Raw genomic sequence first — 22,596 nt, 5'->3', positions numbered from 1 at the left:
AATTCGCCATTTTGAGATACTCGAGCGCGACAGATTAAGATATATATGGCTCATCGTTTTGTTTCAGACGTGCTGTCTCATAATCTGACGATTATCTAGAGGGATTCGCTTAATCTGACGAAAACAAAATTTTTTTAACAAAATTTTTAATTATTTGAACTTAATTAATTGAAAAGCTCAGAAAATAGCATGCAAATAAATAAGTATATGTTTTTTAAGTAGAATACTTGCATTTATAAGAAAATATTTTTTTTTAATTCTCAAAAAAATTTATTTTTTATAATCAATTGATTGATTAATGAAGAAAAGAGAAATGAACCTTTCTATCTTTTTACCACTTTTATTTGTAACTAACATTACTGCAGTTTCGTCCTATAAGGACATTTCCAAACTTATATATTGTATAAGGACATTTGCAGACTTATATATTGTATAAGTTTGAAAATGTCCTTATATATTGTATGAGTTTGAAAATGTCCTTATAGGACGAACTGCATTAACGTTAGCTACAAATAAAAATGGTAAAAAACATAGAAAGTTTAATTTCTCTTTTCTTCATTATGATTTCCTACCACGTAGTATCGGTTACATCCATCAATTAATTGATTAATTAATCATGATCTTCATTTTCATCACGAACAAGTCTCTGTGATCGGCTGTGATGGCGTCATGGCAACAGAATTCAGAGTGGGGATGAATGAGAGAGTAATAGATAGAGAAAAAGTGGATAGAGAATAGAGGAAAAGAAACTAGGAGAGGGAAATATAGGTATCACACAGCTGCACGCATTAAACTTTATCGACGAATTTTTGTTATTTCGGCTTGCGGAAATCATCAGATTATATATTTTTCGTTATCCTTGAATTATTTCCCTCAAAATAAAAAAAAAATTAGCTACGCTCGAGAATGTCGAAATTACGTTATTTTTTTACAACTTTGCTGTCCTTCCCTTTCTTTACGTCACTCTCAAATTGTCAGATTACTGAAATATAAACTTTTAAGCAGGTAATTAACTCACCCTACGCCAATCTGACGCGCTCGAGAATTTCTGATGATCAATTTTTTTTTACTAATCTGATCCTTTATCCCTCACAGGCGATCTTATATATGGCGCTCATATTTGGTGAAGGTACTTAACCGGGTACAAGGTATTCCCCTGTATATTAATCTGCCGCGCTTTAGTAAATCCCGAAATCCCCGCTTGGGCTCCCCTATTATAAATGATGAATGGTCAACACCACCATGTGAATTATTCCACATTCTTCGAAAAATTGAAGCAGAAATTTTTGGAACTATTCTAAGAAGTGTTAGTGATCCATAAATGTGTGAAAGTTAATTTGAGGTGTTAGAAGGTTACTATCTTCAAACTGAAGAGCTTTCAGAAGTGAAGGCTCTCAATAGTCCTAATCAAGTTTTTGATAACGTTTAATATTTCTCCTGAAGATGATCACGTGGTGATTGAAACACGTGTCGAGTTGTTAAAAATAACAGTTTGGTGTTGGAATGAAACTCCAGTAATATTCAGTCAAGTGGTTAATATCTGACTTTTCTTCAAGGCATATTACTGGAGTTTTTTCCCAGCACCAAACCCATATTTTAACACCTCGACACGTGTTTCGATCACCAAGTGATCATCTTCAAGGAGAAGATCAAACGAACATTTTTTTGTATTTTAGTATGATCTTCCTCTTGGTGATCAAAATACGTGTCGAGGTGTTAAAATAACGGTTTGGTGTTGGGAAAAGGACTCCAGTAACATTCATTACTACATCAAAGGTTTCAAACAGTGCATCACAAATTTCATTAAGGCAGTTTTCTGATTGTAATGGCCAAAAACGACGCATAGTCAAAACATTAGTAAGTTCGCAATAATATTGCTTTTCTAAAAATGTGATATACCTAAGAATTTGAATCCAAAGACGCATGAACTTTCAGTAAAAACCGAGATTTCTGTTTTCATTATCGACCAGTGGGTTTTTTTCAATTACGATCAGTACCGAGTTTTAAATCCACTGAATTCAATGAGTATTCTGTACAGAAAAATCCCCTCAGTGTGAATTCGCACCGCATTTGATTTTAGGATTTCTTTTGAAGCCAAGTTCTTCTAGAATGAATATATCTGCAGTGCCCAACCATTTAAGAGCCAATTTGAGGACGACCAGCCGATTCTAGATTCTTCTCCAAAGATTATTAGAGTAAGTTTTTGAAGAGGTGGTGTTTATTTTGCCTATGAGTAGTTGTTTACAGCTGATTCTCGGCCTCCCCCCACCACTATGACGTATTAATTGCTTTTTTTATTGGTTGTTGTTTGGTGAAGTCAAGGTGATGTGACCTTGAAGGGTGTGGTGTATGGATCGTTCAGAATTTTTTTCCCGGTTCTAATCCTCCCCCCACCAATATGACGTGTTATTTGCTTTTTTTGTTGTGCAGTGAAGTCAAGGCGTTGTGACCTTGAAGTGTCTGGTGCATGGATCGTTCAGATTTTTTTTTCATATGAGATTTTGTGTGTGTATGTGTGTGTGTGTGTGTGTGTGTAAGAGAATGCACGGTACAGGGTTTCATCATGTGCTTGTCTGTCTATGTACAAACATACGTCTGCATACTTCGAAGATCCTCCAAGTAATAAATGCTCCATCGGTGTGAGGGCACCAAGTTAGTAGTGGAGTGACGTCACAGCAATAACCGTTCAACGGCTAGAGAGGGACATGTTCACTCCACGACGTGTGGCAGAGTAATGCGTATTCATCGGTCTGCCCTCACCTCTCCCGAAGCGATGAAGGTTGTGATGTAACGCATCGCTCTAGCCCCGCTATCGATGGTGACACCACGGCAGCCGAGGACCGTCTGCCTAACGTCTACCCTCTCCGAGACCGCAAAGACCACTGCTTGCTCGTATATCGACATCTGTTATCGCATTCAGTTGGGAGGTAATCTTGGCGCATGTAGTTGAGAAATGGGGTTGGCTATGACGTCTTGACGGGTCCTATCAGAGTGTATTTAAGAAGCGTACGAGTGTTGGCTATGTCAGTTTACATCAAGTGAGTTAGTGAGAACTATTATATAAAATGTATTCCTGTGACTGTGGTAAATCTTTCACTCGTAGTGATAATCTTCGTCGGCATCAGCTCCAGAGTTGCCAAGGAGGGCCTGCAGTGAAACGGGTTAGAGTGGATAATGCAACACCTATGTATACGTGCAATTGTTGTAATGTGACAATTCCTATGACCCAAGTGAATTCTCACCGAAGAACCATGAGTCATAAAAATAATGCATGTGTTCAATTGTCTGAAGGTGTTCAAATTATAACGAATGTATTCAATTGCCGCATTGCTACATACAGGGTGGAGAGTTCGATTGTAACCAGTGACTACATGTCATTTTTCAATGAGATTAGGCAGAAGGTCATTGAATTACTGGAATCAGCCATCAGGATCCATAAAAGCATCAAGGTGAATATGGAAGTTTTTGGGAATTATATTCTTCAGACTGATGATTCGAGGGACACGAAGTCATTTAATTCCCAAAATAAAATAGTGGACCAATCTTCAGATTTGAATGCTGTTTTGATGGATTCCGTGATGTAATTGTGGCTCAAACGACTGAGTTCCAGGATCGTGACTCAGGTATTTATTTTTTAAAAATTTCAATAAGATTGAATAGTAATATTTTTTTTTTATAATTCAGGTTGGACTTGTGAAAAAATATTGTTTCTCGAGGTCAACATTAATAAATACAGTCCACTGGAAGGACGTTCATATGTAAAGCTGCCTCAATGTATTCAATGGAAGAAAGCTGTTGTGAATGTTCGTAATGAAGATCAATATTGTTTTGCTTGGGCTATAACATCAGCATTATATCCTGCAGATAGTCGAGTGTCCGAACTTACGTCATATCCACATTTTTCCACTGTTTTAGATGTCACAGGTATGGATTTTCCGGTTAAAGTTAATAATAAGAGTATTGAAAGATTCGAAGATAGGAATGATTTTTCAATTAATGTTTACGGTTTAGAGAGTACATTTGAGAAGAGTAAAATGAAGTATGAAGTGATTGGTCCATTGCGATACTCACAGAGAAGACTCCGGAGACATGTCAATTTGTTGTTTATAACTGATGACTCCGGTAATGGTCACTATTGTTGGATCAAAGATCTTTCAAGATTAGTTTCTAATCAACTATCAGCTCATAGACAGAAAAAATATTTTTGTGACGGATGTTTGATATATTTTCCTGATGAGAGATTGCTTTTACGTCATAATATGTATGATTGTAATCACATTAGTACCACAACACCAACTACTAATTTAAAGATCAATAAATATGGTAGAATAGTTGCGGAAAATAAACTAATGTTTGAAAACTTTGAGAGACAAATGAGGGTGCCATTTGTAGTGTATGCTGATTTTGAATCAGTGCTTAAACCGATTCATGTGAATGAGCCAAATCCTGAAAGTTCATACACGATTAAAACATTCAAACATGCCCCATATTCATTTGCTTAATTGATAAAGTGTTCATATAATGATGATTTGTCAAAATTTGTCACATATAGGGGTGTAGATGCAGCTCAGAAATTTGTGAGTAGCATTGAAGATGATTTGAAAGAGATACATGAAAATCATCTCAGAAACCCTAAACCAATGGATACACAAACTGTCGAAGAAGAAGAACAGTTTGCTGCAGCCAGAACTTGTGGTATATGTAATAAAGCATTTACTGATGGTGAAGTCAAAGTAAGAGATCATTGTCATGTCACAGGAAAGAAAAGATCACATGCCGCTCACTCGAAATGTAATTTAAATTTCAAAATACCAAACTTCATACCTATCATTTTTCATAATTTAAGTGGTTATGATAGTAATTTTTTCATAAAAGAATTGTATAGGAATGAAGAGAAAGTTGATGTTATCCCGCAAACTAAAGAGAAATATATATCTTTCACGAAGCATCTCTTTACACACAGCTATACCGATAAAGATGGTGTGGTTAGGAAGAATTATCTCAAAATGAGATTTATCGATAGTTATAAATTTATGACTAATTCGTTGGAGAAGTTGGGTGCAAACTTGACCTCCGATCAATGTTTGGAGATGCACAAACATTTCCCACAAATTGAGAAATTCAATTTGATGAGACAGAAAGGTGTATTTCCATATAGTTTTATTGATGACATCGACAAATTGAATTATCCATTACTTCTGACAAAAAATCAGTTTTATGACACATTCAATTGTGAACATATATCGGAAACTGATTATGATAGGGCTAGAAATGTTTGGAATTTATTCGAGTATCAGAATTTGGGGGAATACTCTGATTTGTATTTGAAGTCGGATGTATTGCTACTATGTGATATTTTTGAAAACTTCCGCACCACAAGTTTAGAGATATATAACTTAGATCCGGCACAATATTACACTGCACCTGGATTATCATGGGATGCCATGTTGAAGTTCACTAATGTTGAATTGGAATTACTAACTGACATTGATATGATTCACTTTTTTCAAAAAGGTATACGAGGTGGAATTAGTCAATGTAGCGAGAGGAAACATATAGCAAATAATAGATTTTTACCGAATTATAATCCCAATGAACCTTCCACATTCATTACATATTTAGATGCAACAAATCTATACGGTCACAGTATGTCACAACCTCTACCAACAAGTGAATTTACATGGTTGACACCAAATGAAATTCTTAATCTTGATGTGATGGATGTGAGTACTGATAGTCCGTATGGGTATGTATTTGAAGTGGACATTCATTATCCACAAGAGTTGCATGATAAACATTCTGACCTTCCATTTTTAGTCGAAAAAATAATACCACCTCGTACACAATCGAAAATTCCCAAATTAATTTCAAATTTGAATGATAAAAGAAAATATATTGTTCATTATAGGAATCTACAGCAAGCTGTCAAAAATGGATTGATTGTAATGAATACACATAGAGTATTGAAATTCAAACAATCATGCTGGATGAAACCCTATATAGATCTTAATACTGAAATAAGTAATAGGTCTAACAACAAATCTGTTAAAGATTTCTATAAACTAATGAATAATGCGGTATATGGAAAGACAATGGAGAATGTAGATAATCGAATTGATGTTAGACTCGTTACACATTGGGAAAATATAAAGAAAAATATAGGTGCCAGCACTCTCATAGCCAAACCAAATTTCAAAAATTGTTCAATTTTCACTGATAATTTCGTTGCCATTCAATTGGGTAGAGTGAAGGTTCATTACGATAAACCATTATATTTGGGATTTTCCATATTAGAATTATCTAAAACAGTCATATATGACTTTTTCTATGGATGCATCAAACAACACTTTGATGAAAATGTCTCTTTGCTTTACACAGATACCGACTCGCTCATTCTTAAAGTAAACACAGAAAATTTTTATGAATTCATAAAAACTAACATAAATAGATTTGATACATCCAATTACAGTATAGTTAACCAATTCAATATTCCAGTAACAAGTTCAGTCTTGGGTAACTTCAAAGATGAATTTCCAAATGATCCAATCATGAGTTTTTATGGTACAGGTGCTAAAGCATATTATGTGAAATCTGTTGATGGTGAATTTGAGAAAGCCAAAGGGGTTAAACGATCGGTAATAAAGAATGAATTGACATGCGAAGATTATCAAAAAATCGTCGAACAAGGTGGTATGATATTCAGAAAGATGAATTCATTTAGAAGCGTGTTGCATGATATGTATACTGAATTGAAAAATAAAGTTGCATTATCATATCACGACGATAAACGATTTATCATTCCGAATACTACCCACACTCTTCCTTGGGGTCATAATGATATTGAATTTTATGAAAACGATCCAAATGAGAACATTCGTTGGATAAGTAATATTATTCAACAATCACAATATCAGGAGACTCCATTGGATCAATTGATTAATTTATTATCTGCCGAGATCAATGACTGAAATATCATTCAATATCTTCAAATCCGGAAAATTCAATATTGATATTTATGTAGCCATTTATAATTAATAAAATATGACAGAAGTAATGTGATATTAATCTATTATGTATGTATGTATATGTATTACTGTAATGAATATAAAATGATTAAAATTTTATTTGTATTATTTCTATTTCCCTAATCAATTACTGCAATATATAGTATAATGTAAATGACAGAAATATCAGTTTGAAGAGAATCATCGTAGAGTGCACAATGTCTGAAACAATCGATAAGTTTGGTAGAAAATGAAAATGGGGTGATAATGTCATTCGAGGTCATCCCGGGAATGGTTTTAAATTAACAAAAGATGGTCATTATGACATGCAAAGGAAAATATTGAAAAATACAAGTGAACCAATTGACAAGAGTGATTGTGTAACTGTATCATATCTTGAGGGGGAAATTAATGGAGCAAAGGAAGTTATACTTCTAGCACTACAAACTGCAATACAATCCACAATAGGCAATATTGCTCGGGACGCCCGGCAAGCATTTGACGATAAAATTGCAGAGGCTCGAATAACTTTCACTCGTAAATTTGACAAACTTACAAGTGATGTAAACATAAAAATGTCTGACAACAGCGTCTACAAATAAAAAATTTGATGCTATGGCAAACATAACAGGGACTACAATGAAAAAGTATGATGTACTGGAACAAAGAGTTGAAGTATTGGAGAAAAACCATAAAGAAGTTTTGGAGAGAAACTATAAAGTCAGGCCATCATCATCAGGTGGACTGGGATATCCAGGACTGAACATTAATCCAAATCATAGAATAATACAACCAAAACCAAAACCAACTGATGATGTATTAATGGAACCAACATGGTGAATGTATTCCCTCGTTAGGTTAGGTTAATAGTTACGTTAGGTTAGCTGCATAGTTACGTTAGGTTAGGTGTTAGTTTAGTATTCCCTCGTTAGGTTAGGTTAACAGTTACGTTAGGTTAGCTGCATACTTACGTTAGGTTAATAGGCGATCGCGAAGCGATCGCTTCGCGATCGTGAAGCGATCGCTCAGCAGGCCGCTTTGCGGCGTGGGGCGCTCAACATCAACCACTTGCATCCGGGGCGCGTTTTTCGCCCCTTCTCGAAGCCCCGCCCCCTTTCCGAAGCCCCGCCCCTCCCCTCCCCGAAGCCCCGCCCCCCCCCGACTCCCAACATTTGCGCATGTACACCCCTACCCTCAACGCGCATGTGCGCTCCCACCATTTTCTCACCACTCACGCATCGAAGTCGATACCCTCCGGAGAGCACTCCACAACATTCAGTTCGAGAAGTCATCTCATCGAGAGCAGTCCACTCCACAACAAGGCAGTACCTTCCAACGACCAACTTGATATTTGAGTAAGTAAATTAAGAATGTTATTTTTTATATCAACTAACTTTGTATTATTTCTTCTTTTTCAGAATGGCAACCAATACACAGGAGGTGAATAATGCTGTGGCGTCTATTCTGCCGGTGTCCGCTGACCAGGAGGAGGCAGCATCTTCGGGAGCGGTGCCGGGTGACCAGGCAACCACTTCGCGTTCGCGAGTTAGATGCAGATCTGCTAGCCCTGACTTATTCGAGGAGGAGGAGGAAGTCAGGCCTGTGAAGAAGGTTTGCCAACGACCTGCAGCGAAGGTTGGTCCTATTTCTAAGTACCGAGCTACTTGCAATAGGACTAATCCTTATGCAGGTAGTTGGTCGACCTCTAGTAAGAGGGCCTCCACACCACCACCACCAGCAGCAGCAGTGGAAACTCCGAGGATTCCTTCTCCGGAGTTGGTGATATTGTCTCCGTTGGTGACGCGACTACCACCGCTGCCAGCGACACCGGCGGATCCTGAGGTGTTGGTGCCACAACCTATCGGAGAGGTTAGTGAAAAGTTGAGTGTTTTTCTGCAGAGATGTAAGGAAGCAGAACGAGCTTCCCGATCTAGCGAGGCCGCATTGGTTACCATGAACCGGCAAATGGCTGAAATGGATAACCGACTTAGGGAACTCCAAAAAGAAATGGCCGAAATACATCGGAATTATGCATCTCTGCAGGAAAGGTGTAAAGCAGAGACCTCTTCGATAGAGCTGTACAAAAAATTAGTGACAATTATGGACACTTTTTTTGTAGATAAAGTGTAAATATAAGATTAGTTTTAGGTTAGTTAGGAATATTTAATTATGGTAGTTTTAAGTTTATATTTGTAATTTTAGGAACCAAAAAAAAATAAAATAAAAAAAAAGTGAAATAAAGGGTGTACATTGGAACCAACATGGTGAATGTATTCCCTCGTTAGGTTAGGTTAATAGTTACGTTAGGTTAGCTGCATAGTTACGTTAGGTTAGGTGTTAGTTTAGTATTTCCTCGTTAGGTTAGGTTAACAGTTACGTTAGGTTAGCTGCATACTTACGTTAGGTTAATAGGCGATCGCGAAGCGATCGCTTCGCGATCGTGAAGCGATCGCTCAGCATCGAACAATGCGATGGTTGGAGCATTTTTCTTCACTTCCTCTTATTATTATTATTTTTTTTAATTTCAATTCCAAGTTCTTCTAGACAAATACCTCACATCAATTTTTGTGTTCTCTAATCACTTGTAAATGATTTCATGTGAAGAAAATTTAAACAATAAAAAATAGACATGTTTCATAGTGAAATCGACAAGTATATTTCATTTGTATTTTATCCATTCAAGTATCTCTTTCATTGAATATGTCTTATGTCACTTTGCAATTTACCCCTACTCATTGAATATGTCTTATGTCACACTGCAATTTACCCCTACTCAATGTCCCACTCCTCTCCCACTCCCTCTCAAAAGTATAAAAGTAGGAATCATCTGATGAAACATTCAGTTGATCAGCTAGCATCGAGATGGAACCTGATTCAACTACTGTCCCGGTGCCTCAGATGCCTTACTATGCATCTATACAGGAAGGATTCGTGGACTCCACAACGGCACCTCATGACATTCCCTTCGAATTCATGAATCATGACTATAGGGTGCAGGTTCAGCATGTCACTGGGAGTGATGAAGCTGACCTATCGGACGGGGATTATCCGGATCCCTACCAATGGGATGACGAATGGGGTGACCCACCACCTGGAGACACCACAGATGATGATGACGACGACGACTCTGGCGACGATGCTGATGACGAGCTTGACGTTAGACGTCCTCCACCATCCCCTATCCTCATCGAGGATAGTCCTCCGCCATCCCCAATCCTGATCGATGATGATGTCCTCAATTCCGATGATGACATATAATCATCTACTCGTCCATCCTTTCCTTCCACGGAGTACACACTTTTTGGTTGGTGTACACGAGGCACTGCGAGGCTGGGGCAGTGTCTTTCTCCCTTCCTCTCCCTTCCTCTCCCTCTTATTAGTTTTTTTTTCATAATAATCACTGAGAATTTCTCCTAATGATCGCTCAGAGTTTCATTCTTGATGTTTTCGAATCTCAAACACTGTTCTACATTTACACTTCACCCCCTCCGTTTCATTTCTTCCAATATATATATAGCAACAATCCCAGTTCTATATCATTCTTCCACAATGTCGAGTACAGGACCCATCCAAGTACATGAAATAGATTCAACGTCTGATCATTTGAGTACAACCTTCGCTCAATTTCTGCAGCGAATCTATGACCTTCCTGATGATGTCGCAGAACGAGTGGAACAAGGTATTCAGGACGACATAGATGCTATTGACGATAACAATGCGGATGATGTGATTAGTATATCATCTGATTCAGATGATTATGACGACGACAACATCATGAGTATATCATCTGATTCAGATGACTATGAGGATGATATCATTAGTATATCATCTGATTCAGATGACGATACCATAATTATTGTTTCTGATGATGAGGAGCGTTAGTCCATATCATTGCATGGATTAATAAAAAAATAACAGCCCTTTTCAGGGCTACAATTAAAGACTGAAACAATAAAAGAAATAGCTCTTTTCAGAGCTACCATTATACTTTCAAACAGAAACAGATTCATACCATTGTTAACATTATGTTAACATTATAATCTCAAACGAAATATATGTATGTGAAAGTATTCATCATTATATGCATACAATGATTGACAAAATGCCAACTTCAACTTTCATTTAAAGTAGTACTCATCATATGCATAGATATTCAATGACTATCAAATTCCAAATTTCGACTTTTCAGTCAAAGTAGTAATTTATTTGTCATATAATGTATAGATATTCAAAGACTAACAAATTTCCAACTTAGACTTTTATTAGTCAAAGTATTCATTTGTCATATAATCTATGAATACTAATACAACTAACTACTGTTTGTGTGAATAATGTAGCCCTGAAAAGGGCTGTTGTTTTTTTTTGACCAGTAGGTCCACGGTTATTGTGCCACAGGTTGGACATTATTACATAATACACGTAGTTACTCGGGTGAAGTTTGTTAGTGGCCTCTCGCAAGCTTCACACCAATTCTGTCCCATTTCCATAATTGAGACAGTGTTGTGGGTGATGACATGGGCATACCACCCTCCATTATTGTTTCTATGCGAATAAAACCGAAAGCAGCACCAACATAGTTTTTTGTTCTCTCCATCTATTGTGCTGATCAATACGTATGCATCCATTGCACAATACAAATCCAAGGGATCTTCCAGTGTCTCACTGACATTGAGCGTTCGCATACCGATCCTCAAAGCACCATCGCCTTCAGTTGTGTCAGCTTCTAAATCTTCATCATCTCCTTCTTCATCCATGACCCTCTCAAACTCCATCACGTCATCATCTTCGTCGCTTTGGTTGGCCTCGTTTTCAACTTCGTCTATCTCATCTTCATCGACTCCAACATCTTCTGCTTCAACTATCACTTCCTCTAGCGGAACATTGACATCCTCATCATCTGATTCGACTATCCAATTGTTTTCATCAACAGCAGATATTCTATTTAATGCAGCATTTATTTTTGCAGAATTCATCTTGTTGTTGTTTACTCACAGTTGTAGAGAGTGAATGAATGAACTCTAGGTTTGCAAGTCGACTTATATAGGAGGTGATGCGACTCCCACTTGACTCGTTTAGAGTGGAATAGTAGGAGAAGTTATCCCACTATACTTTCACATGATGTTGATTTGTAGAAATAGAGATCGTAGGTGTAGGAGAGAGCATTCAGAGTTTCTGTAAGTCATCTCTTAATATTTCTAATCGAATTAGTAAAATGCCGTTTCCAAAAGAGTGGAATGAAAAACCAAAAGTGTGTGTCTACCCAATGATGATTGCAGGGGCTATTGTGTACTACTTTTGTCAAATAAGTAGACCTAAGGATTCAATCAATCCATGTACTGGTATGTGTAGTGATTGCGTGTTGCGGATTCAACTATCGCCTCCTTCTCATCCACCGAAGCGAACAAAATCGGATTATCGTCAACAACAGTTACAGTGTCTGAAGTGTTCCGAACCTATAATATTTAACAATATAGGTATCTGTAGAAATATTTGTGGTACCTGTGCTACCGTTCCAACTCCACTGCAACGTTGTTTGCGTTGTGATACATATTCCATGAATTGTTGGAATCATGTATGCAATGCATGTAGAAGTACTTGGGATCTGTGTGAGAAGGTTGGTCAACTCTACCCCAATAGGAGAATCCATTTTTTTCAATGTTGGTGTTTGACGCACGAGCAACAACTATTGAGGAATAGAGTCAAAGAACGTTCCACATCCACAGAGACATATTAACATTTTTCATTTTATATTTTTTATTATCGTTATTGTCCTCTATTATTAATAAATATATATATATATATATATATATATATATATATATATATATATATATATATATATATATATATATATATATATATATATATATACACATATATACACATATATATATATATATATATATATATATATATATATATATACATGCATGCAACACAAAGTTTTCCTCTTAAATGACAAAGATTGTTACATGCGTGAATAGTTTAATGAGAGAGCGCATGTGCCAGTTGATGAAAGAGCGCATGCGCTAGTTTATTTTCTTCTATAAATGGAGAGGTCTCAGTAACATCATCACCTTTCCTATCCACATTCTATTGCTATCACATATCATTCCTCAGACCTTAATAATCATGAGCTCTATGCCGCTATTGATTGCTGAAGATGGTTCACCACTTGTTGATATCGATCAGACTGATTTTGAAAATATTCCAGTATTACATTTATCGAGTCAAGATTCGATAAATGATTTTGATATTAACGACTTCGTTAACTTTGCAGATGTGCCAGAACCAAATGAGCAAATTATTATTGAAAATCCGATCGTTTCGCAATTATCATCACTCAAACACTCTTCATCTACCCTTCCTCTTGGTGTTGATAAGAAATCTAGAACAATCAAGAGGAAGGTTACTAAGGCATCTTCATCGATTGTCACTGACTTTAAAGAAAAGAAAGAATCCAAAAGTGTTGTGCGACAGAAAAAACCCGCAACGAAAAGTGACAGATCGAAGAGGAAGCCAAAAGGTACTCCTAAAGAAATGAAGAGTGATTTGAAAGCTGAACCGCTATCTTCTTTCAGTCCCCTTCATCGGTTTGGGGAAATGAAAAGGAAAGCAAAATGCCGTCTTGTAAAGGCACAGATGACTATTGCTGAACTTGAGCGAGCTATTAATGCTAATAATGAAACTCTTGAAGCATTAGATGCCAAGATTGCATTAGCGAAGGTTGAATTGGCTAGAATGTCTAAAGATGCTGATGAACTCCGTTCAAAAATTGGTAAAGATAAGCAATTTCACCAACGTTCGAGAATGCAAGCTCAGGCTGAGCTTGAGGAGTCGACTAAGGTTTATGAGACAGCATTATCAGTGAGAGATAATTGGCAAAAAGAGTTGGATACTGCATTTCAAAGTGACGGCGATTAGTTTTGGGAATGATAATGTGTTTTCAATAACGTGAGTTGAAAAATATAAGCGGGAATGGAGTATACAATTAATTTGGTTTGGTATACACAGAACATTGCGAATGGCTGGGGCAATGTTTACCGCTGCAATATTTTTCAGTTCACATACTTATAATTGAAATGAAAACAATAATGAACTTTAATATTACTTTATTCATAAAAGTCACTATTATATACATTTAAACCATATTTGATTCATCAATCCAAGAATTTTGTTCGCTAGGAAGTCCTGACCACTTTACATATACTTTATTTTTTCTTCTCTTCAACACCTTCTCAATCAGATATACGTCAGGATTCTCGGTTCGTAATAACTCTTCTTCGTAAAAACATCCTCTAATCGGCTGTTCATTCATATCTTCAAGATTATAAGTCGTTGGGATGGTTTTATTAATTTTAACAATCTTGAATAGCTCCGTGGTAAAATTCGCAGTGTAAGACTTTTCAAAAATATTTTTGTATTTACTTATACGTACAATAGCATTCAATTGGAATTTGGGTTTACTTTGTCTTCCTCCAATTCCATTGATACCCTTGAATTTCAATTTTGTTGTTGAATCAACATTGATGGGTGCCATACCTATTGTACGATGAACTTTATTATTATATCTACTAGTTATAATTGGAAGAATATCAAGCCATTTGTGGTGACCTCTCATCGAAAATTCCTTGTAGAGCCATGCCTTTATTGTACAAATCACTCTTTCTGCTATAGCTGCCTTCTTTGTGCTAAATGTTGAATAATGATTGATATTATATTCTCGCATGAGAGATGAGAAGCTTTTATTGAAAAATTCTTTCCCTTGATCGCTTTGTATGTGTTTGGGGAGTATTTGGTTTCTTTCAGTACATGTTTCATTGCATTAGTTACTGTACTACCTGTTTTATCTTTAACTGCTACAGTCCACAGATATTTGGAGTAACAATCTATCACTACAAGTATATATCGGTATCCTTCATTACTTTTTGCATAAGGTTGCAGTTCAGCTAAATCTATTTGCCATAGATCTGCAAAACCTTTGATGGTGGTTATTCTTCTACGAAAATTACGTCTTGCAGGTTTATGTAATTCATTAACAACTTGTCGTTTGACATCACTTATTTCATTAGTCATTCTATTTCAATATGATTAAAGAGAAGAGGTGATAATGTTACTGCATTGAATGATGATGTGACAGTGATCATTACATGTGAATATGTTAATATATTATACCTTCTTCACGTAATTTTTCAATTATTGAAATTATTTCATTATCATGTCCGGTATGTCCAGCTGACTTTGAAGCTACCAATAGTCGTAGGCGAGCAACTAACTCTTTCGGTGAATTCCAGTACACATAATTCACAGGCTTAGAATTATATATTTTCTCCATTTTCACTCGTTTGAGTGCTCCACCAATTTTACTTCTACTTCTTATTGGATATTGTCGTGAGTCTAATAGAGGTTTGATAACTTCACGAAATTTTTTAGAATTTGTATTTTTAAAACCATTCTTCAGATGATATTGTTTATATGGAGCATTCGTTATTTTCAATATTTTGGAATATACTTGACGAGTTTCTTTATTATCAACATCTTGTGGATTCTTCAAAAAGATCATATCATACAATTCTGGACTACCTGCGCATTCATATTTTTTCACTTTATTAGCATCCCAAAATGAAATGTTTCCATCTTTGAAATGCACCACTAGACTTCCCATTTTCAGCTTTTGTGTAATAGGATCCATACGTACGCCAAATGTTTCATCATATGCTGGATTTCTAGATTTTACATTATTCAAATGTTTCATCAAAACATCTTCACCACTTTCATTCATATCAGGTGAGGTGTCAAGATCCGAGGAATCGATGTGGGACGATGATGGTGTTTCGAATAGAGTTGTTCTCATATCGTCTTGAAGTGTGCTCGTGTCACTATTCACAGATGATACACTACCAAAAGATTGTTTTCTTCCTATTGGAGTACTCATGGGATAATTTGAAGTAGATTGAACAGTTCCATGATTTGGTGATAACACTGGTGATTTAGAAATAGCGTTTGATGATAAAACATTCAATGGTTTCATTATGGGCTCATACAATCTTTCAAGTGTCGTACGATTTTCAATATTATCATTCTTGATAGAGTTGAATTTCTGCCTGACAGCTTCTGTTGTCTCTACTAGTTGACGTTTCAAATTCATTTCATTGTTTTTATTTTCAGAATCTTTTTTTGTATTCATAATGCCCTTTTTTGAATTAAAGCTTAATTCGCTGATGAAGTGACCTCTACAATATTCAGTGATCGAATAAGTTCCAAAAACAAGATCATGGGTATATAAAACTATCGAATCCTTTGCGATATCTACCTTCATCTATTTTTCTATCCTTATCATTGACTAGAAATCCATATTGGTCCTCCCAGCATTTAACACACATCAATTGGAATTGTTTGAATGTTACATCGGGTGAAACATGATCTGAATAAATGTGATGTAAATTCGTCTCATCTTGTTTGAACATTATAATGGAATTGGTATTGTCACGCACTAACTGTTTGGGTACCCGTGAATATGTCTGTGCTAGATAAAAACAATCAACATCCTTATGACGTCCCATACAGAAATATGATCTAATAATATCTTGCTTTTCACATATCACATCATCGAAAATGAAAACAGAATTAGGCTTAGCGTCGGAGGGTTCCACTATTTCTGCATTATTGCTGAATGTATAAAAACCTAATCCTTTTATAGGTTCCAAAACACTTCGCAAGTACTGATATTTAGGTTGATTGAGTGATTTCGAATAGAGATACACATTTCTAAATCTCAGTCCTTGTGGATGTGTTAATAGTGATATCATTGCATTCGTCTTTCCACAATTTGAAGGTCCTATAATGAGTCCTCGAACTGATGATGGAAGTAGTGGACCATGTCTGAATACCCTTTGTCCATTCAATCCACACCCAAATTTCTCATCTAGATTATCTACAGCAAACTTTTCTTTCTGTTTTACAATGCGCATCGTGCCGTGGTTGGAGACTATATAAATGTTATTAGCTTATTCATTTCAATGTGTACCATCAAACGATACGGACGTATTGGAAGTGATCGTAAAATTAAAAGAGGTTGTGGTTTTGTTAATGATTTGATAAACAAACTTCCTTTCGAATTACATCTACCGGAGGTTATCAATACTGTGGACCGGGTACAAAATTGAAACAACGTTTAGCTCGTAACGACCCTGGAATCAATAAATTGGATATTGAATGCAAAAAACACGATATTCAATATTCTAAGCATCCATCCGATCTTGCAGCAAGACATTTAGCCGACAAAGAACTTGAATACAGCGCTTGGGATAGGGTTAAATCGAAGGACGCGAGTATTGGGGAAAGAGCAGCTGCATTACTTGTCACCAACATTATGAAAGCGAAAAGACATATGGGCATGGGTTGTAGTACCAATAAGAAAAAATGTAAGAGGAAACAAACGAAGAAAAATAAAATTAAAAAAGTTGCATTTGGTGCTGGGATAGTCCATAAAGTGCGAAATGTATTGAAGAAAGCTGGTGGGAATCAATTTGTGACGAATAATAGCAAAAAAGCTATCACTGTGGCATTGGAGGCGGCACGTAAATACCTTAAAGCTGCCGGTGGAAAGAAGAAAATCCGCACACCACGCATAATTCCTGTTCCCAAGATCGGTGGACTTTTACCATTGATACCAATTTTTGCTGGACTATCCGCACTAGGAAGTTTGGCGGGAGCCGCTGCTGGTATTACCAAGGCCGTGAATTCGGCAAAAGCCAGCAGAGCGGCTTTAATGGAAGCCAATCGTCACAATAAAACCATGGAGGCTGTAGCATTAGGCAAACGCGGAAGTGGAATATATCTCAAACCATACCGTAAAGGTTTAGGACTATATTTAAAACCATACAAAGCCACAAACAAAACAAAAAACTAATTGAACCCCTACCTCAGAGGCCTCTTACTGATCTCGATCTCAGTTATTATGCACAAAAAATGAAAATTCCACATTTTCGTGGTGTTTTTATGCGTGATAGATTCCCATCTTCAGGTCCAAAACAAAACGAGACAGCTATTGTTAATTTAGATGGAATAAGTGGACCAGGAACACATTGGGTGGAATATAAAAAATGTCGGAAAGAAGTCACATATTTCGATAGTTTTGGAGATCTACCACCACCATTGGAATTGACTCGATTCTTTCGAAAATGTTCGAATGTAAAAATCAAATATAACTATGATCGACAACAGAAATTTAATACAGTTCTCTGTGGTCACTTGTGCTTGCAGTTTCTCTCTAAATAATTTTCCAAATAAAAATGGATTCAACACCAAAACTGGATCGGGAGGCTATCAAGGAAATGGGGTTTTCACTTAGAATGTTTTCAAAATATGGTACCTTGAAAAAAATGGATAAAGTGATGCTTGCAAATATGCCTAAGGAAGTGATACTTGCATGTGTTGCACATGAGATTGCATATGTTTGGGAAAAGTTGCCTAAGCATCTGCAAGATGACATCGATATAATGAAACATAGATATTGTTATGAGCACCACCACCACGATCAAAATTCAGAATCGGATGTTAATGACGGTCCTATACCTCGGAAATCTATGTGTTGTATTTGTAATATAGAGGATGTGAATATTGGTATCAATAAAAATGATACTTATTACAATACAACACCTTCCAAAAAGTGTAAATTGTCTCAAATGTGCTGTTGCTGTGTACAATAATAAATTGAAATGTGTTTCAAAATATTCATCAGTCATGTCACGAAAGTTCGAGCTACAAGCTGTCGGGACAAGTGTCTTGAGTGCGGATTTTTTTCCACCGATTGAATTGGATAGGAACAGTCGTTATGGATTAGGACTTTTGGGATTCTATGGATGCAATACAATCAATAATATAACTGAAGCTAATAACTTAGTTAGTTTTAGAATCAGTAATGACAACTCATCGATACCCCAAAAGTTGACAATTGAAATTCCATGTGGTGCTTATGAAATAGAAGAGATCAATGCCGTCATACAGAAACATATCATGTTCAGATTGTTTCATGATAAAAAACCAAATGATATCGTTGCAGATGCTATTTTCTATTCACACGCCGATAATAATACATTCAAATGTGAAATGCGATCCAAATATGAAATTGATCTGACACATCCAAATTCTATAGCAGAAATGACGGGGTTCGCTCATGAAATATTTCCACCAAATCAGATACATGAATCATCATTACCAATAAACATTACAACTGTGAGACTTATCCGCTTAGATTGCAATATAATATCTGGTTCATATATAAATGGTGAAGAATCCCACATTCTTTTCTCATTCGATATTGATGTTGAACCTGGCTACAATCTTACTAAAGAACCACACAGTATTATATATATGCCTGTCAGTCCAGAAGGTCGTCAATTGATTCACAACATTACAGTGCGTATTTTGGATGAAAAAAATAACCTCATCGATTTCGGAAGTGAAGAAGAGATTTTCATTATTTTGGAATTGAAGAGAATCGAATAACTGTTGTTATGGGTTTCATTTATAATAGACAAAATCGCATTGAACAATCCCAAACGAGTTGCACTATCAAAAAGAAAGGTGTGCATAAAAAGAAGCTCATTCCACAAGTGTATGCTAAACAGTTAGCACATAACGCTCTGTCTGTGAGTGATCTTAAATTTTTGAAATCGATTGGATTGAAAGTGAGAAAATAACAATGGTGCTCGAAACAAACAATGAAAAGTTGAATATATTCAATGAACCAGTGCTCGATCATTCTCTCATAAGTTTACATGAGCACACATATAAGCCCTATGGATCACCGCTATTCAGGAATTCGGATGAAATCAGAATTGCAATCAATAATCAAGATGTTATACTAGATATTGCCGAGAGCTTCATTTACATAGAAGGTAAATTCACCCCCAAAGATGTAGCGAAAACATGCTATCTCTCGAATAATGCAATTGCATTTCTCTTTGACGAAATTCGTTATGAAATGGGTGGTGAACAAGTGGCTGTTGTTAGAAAACCTGGGATAACATCTACAATGAAAACCATGATATCATTTGGACAATCTCATGCTAACACATTATTGACAACTGGTTGGGGACTTTCACAATTGAAGCAAGATATCTTGGATACATACAGTCATGTTTTTAGTGGAAAACTACCACTGAAATATTTGATGGGTTTTGCTGAATATTACAACAAAAGTATCTTGAATGCCAAACAGGAATTGATTTTGATTATCGCTCGATCATTCAAAAACTCATATATAGGTGAGGTTGATGCTGATTTGGAAATAAATAAAATCGAATGGAAAATGAGACATATTGTACCAGATGATAAACACAAGCTCAAACTTTTGAGTAGAATAAACAAAAGCGGTCTGAATGCCAAAATCAAGTTGGCGTATCGTATGTGGGACCTCTATGAACTACCATCATTACGTGGGACTTCTTCAGACATATGGGCCATCAAAACAACTAACGCATTGGAAACTCCTCGTTTTGTCATCATCGCATTCCAAAGTACTACCACATCTGAAGATAGAACACAGGATATTACAAAATTCACAACTGCTGATATCAATAGTATTCGAGTATACTGGAATTCTGAAGTTTATCCATATGAGCGTTGGAATTTGAATTTCGATAAAAAACTTGATGCTCCTGCTTATTATGCTTTTGAGAGTTTCCAGCGAAGTTATCATGATAAAGATATGAGTGAACCTCTGATGGACATTGAACAATTTAGAAAGAATCCACTATTCGTCATCGATTGTTCTCATCAACCGAATGCAACAAAATCATCAACTATTGATATAAAGATTGAGTTTGAGACGAGGAAGACCAAGTTTCCAGACAACACTAAAGTATATGCATTAATTTTGCATGATACGGTTTTAACATACAATGCATTGGATGGTTCAGTTCATAGCAGATATTGACACTTTTTTTTCACTCTATCATGTACTGTTTTATGATCTTTTTTTTTTTATTTGTATCTGACTTATATCATGTATTGTATTTTATATCATATTTATTGTTTTGTAATCATTTTCTATTGTATTTCATGAGATTTAAATAAATAAAACATGAAAATAATACAAAGTTTTTTATTTGACATTATTTATGATTTACAGGAACATACAGACTATCTAAAATAACTTCTTCCTCATAATCATCATTTTCGCGACCATCTTCAATTTCCTCTCGATTTTCATCATTCAATTCAAAGTGATGAATAATCCATTCTGGCAAGTATGGTTGGAGGCTATACAGGAATCTTCTTAGGTTCAGTTCAATCATAACCTCACAAAGTTGCCACAATTCCAATTCATTATCCAAAAATTTGTTACAAACTTCTGCACCACTCCAATAGTTCTCAACATCACGAAGGCATAATTCGATTTGTTTTTCATCATAGCATACACTCATATCATAATTGCTTGCATGTTCGGCTCCATCACCCAACACCTTCAATTTAGACGACAAATGTTGAACCGATGATTTGAGATCTACAACATCGACCCAATCTTGACTTGCGTACTGCATCCACATCTTTAAATGGTGGAACTGAAATCGAATAAAAAAAAAACAATAAGCAACCTCCAATTTTTCAGTGATATAATACTCACATTCCCATTTTACTTGTAGTTACAAAGTGAGTGTATTCAACTAAGTTAGTAATGTTTATATTCCCATATAATTATTATCATCTAATATATGAATATTATAAAACAATAAGAAATTCATTATAATTACTATTATTATTCAATCATATTGAATTTGACTAGAGTTAGCGTTTTCACACCAAAAAACTTCGTAAGCTATGACCTAAAGAAATTCACTATAAATTATTACTATTATTACTCAATCATATTGAATTTAACTAGAGATCGCGTTTTCATGGATTTCATCGTATATTTACCACCTGATGAGTTGATACAAGATATATCGTCATCACTGAATTGCAACGAAATACGTTTTGGTAGCCATGTTTTAAATAATTTATCATTGCTCACATCTTGCAAAGTTAATAAAATTGATTTACGAAATCGTGTAGAATAAGTTGACATATTTTTAATTATGAACACTTCATCAATTGGCAATGATGATAAGGCCTTTTGCTCTAGTATTTCAACCTCCTGTACAATCAAATTATTAATTTTATTCAAGTCTACTTTTGCAACGGACATGATGAAAATATATATGAAAATATAAACAATTTCCAACAGACAAATACACTCACCGTCTTCCTTCTATTACGAACTGAATAACACTCTACCAATTGCTAACTGCTGCAGATATATTCGTCTACTGATTTCATAGTGTGCCAGGCATTTCTTTTATATTAAACAGTGCGAGTCACCCCCACCATGAAACCGTGAAAGGTTCACATTGCTAGTTGCTATCCACTAGAGATGCCTGACGTCACAGCCAAGCCCATCTCCCAACTTGATGCGATAACAGTTGCCGGTACGAGCAAGCAGTGGTCGTTGCAGTCTCGGAGAAGGTAGACGTTAGGCAGTCGGTCCTCGGCTGCCGTGGCGTCACTCCACTACTAACTTGGTGCCCTCACAACGATGGAGCATTTA

The 22,596-nt window shown here is 36.0% G+C and overlaps 2 protein-coding genes and 1 long non-coding RNA gene across 3 annotated transcripts in view; 1 reads left to right on the top strand and 2 right to left on the bottom strand.

Moving 5' to 3' along the window:
- Positions 1-22,596, bottom strand: part of LOC141484149 (disks large 1 tumor suppressor protein-like) — a 278,878-nt gene that overhangs the window by 231,053 nt on the left and 25,229 nt on the right. The gene's annotated exons all lie outside the window — the stretch shown is intronic.
- Positions 7,937-9,245, top strand: LOC141484148 (uncharacterized). The gene is made up of 2 exons (XM_074179233.1): positions 7,937-8,359; positions 8,423-9,245. The coding sequence occupies exons 1-2, from the start codon at positions 8,208-8,210 to the stop codon at positions 9,132-9,134; spliced, it is 864 nt and encodes a 287-aa protein (XP_074035334.1). The 5' UTR covers positions 7,937-8,207; the 3' UTR covers positions 9,135-9,245.
- LOC141484147 (uncharacterized) lies at positions 21,101-22,505 on the bottom strand. The gene is made up of 2 exons (XR_012466503.1): positions 21,637-22,505; positions 21,101-21,574 (listed from the first exon to the last, which is right to left on the bottom strand). It is a non-coding gene; the product is annotated as an uncharacterized lncRNA (long non-coding RNA).

Source organism: Leptinotarsa decemlineata, unplaced genomic scaffold, assembly GCF_025532065.1.
Source record: "Leptinotarsa decemlineata unplaced genomic scaffold, Ldec_3_MD MMD2_tig00004677_RagTag_RagTag, whole genome shotgun sequence".
Lineage (NCBI taxonomy): Eukaryota > Metazoa > Arthropoda > Insecta > Coleoptera > Chrysomelidae > Leptinotarsa > Leptinotarsa decemlineata.
The sequence above is the reverse complement of the archived record's forward strand: the minus strand, read 5'-3'. Positions and strand labels throughout refer to the sequence as shown.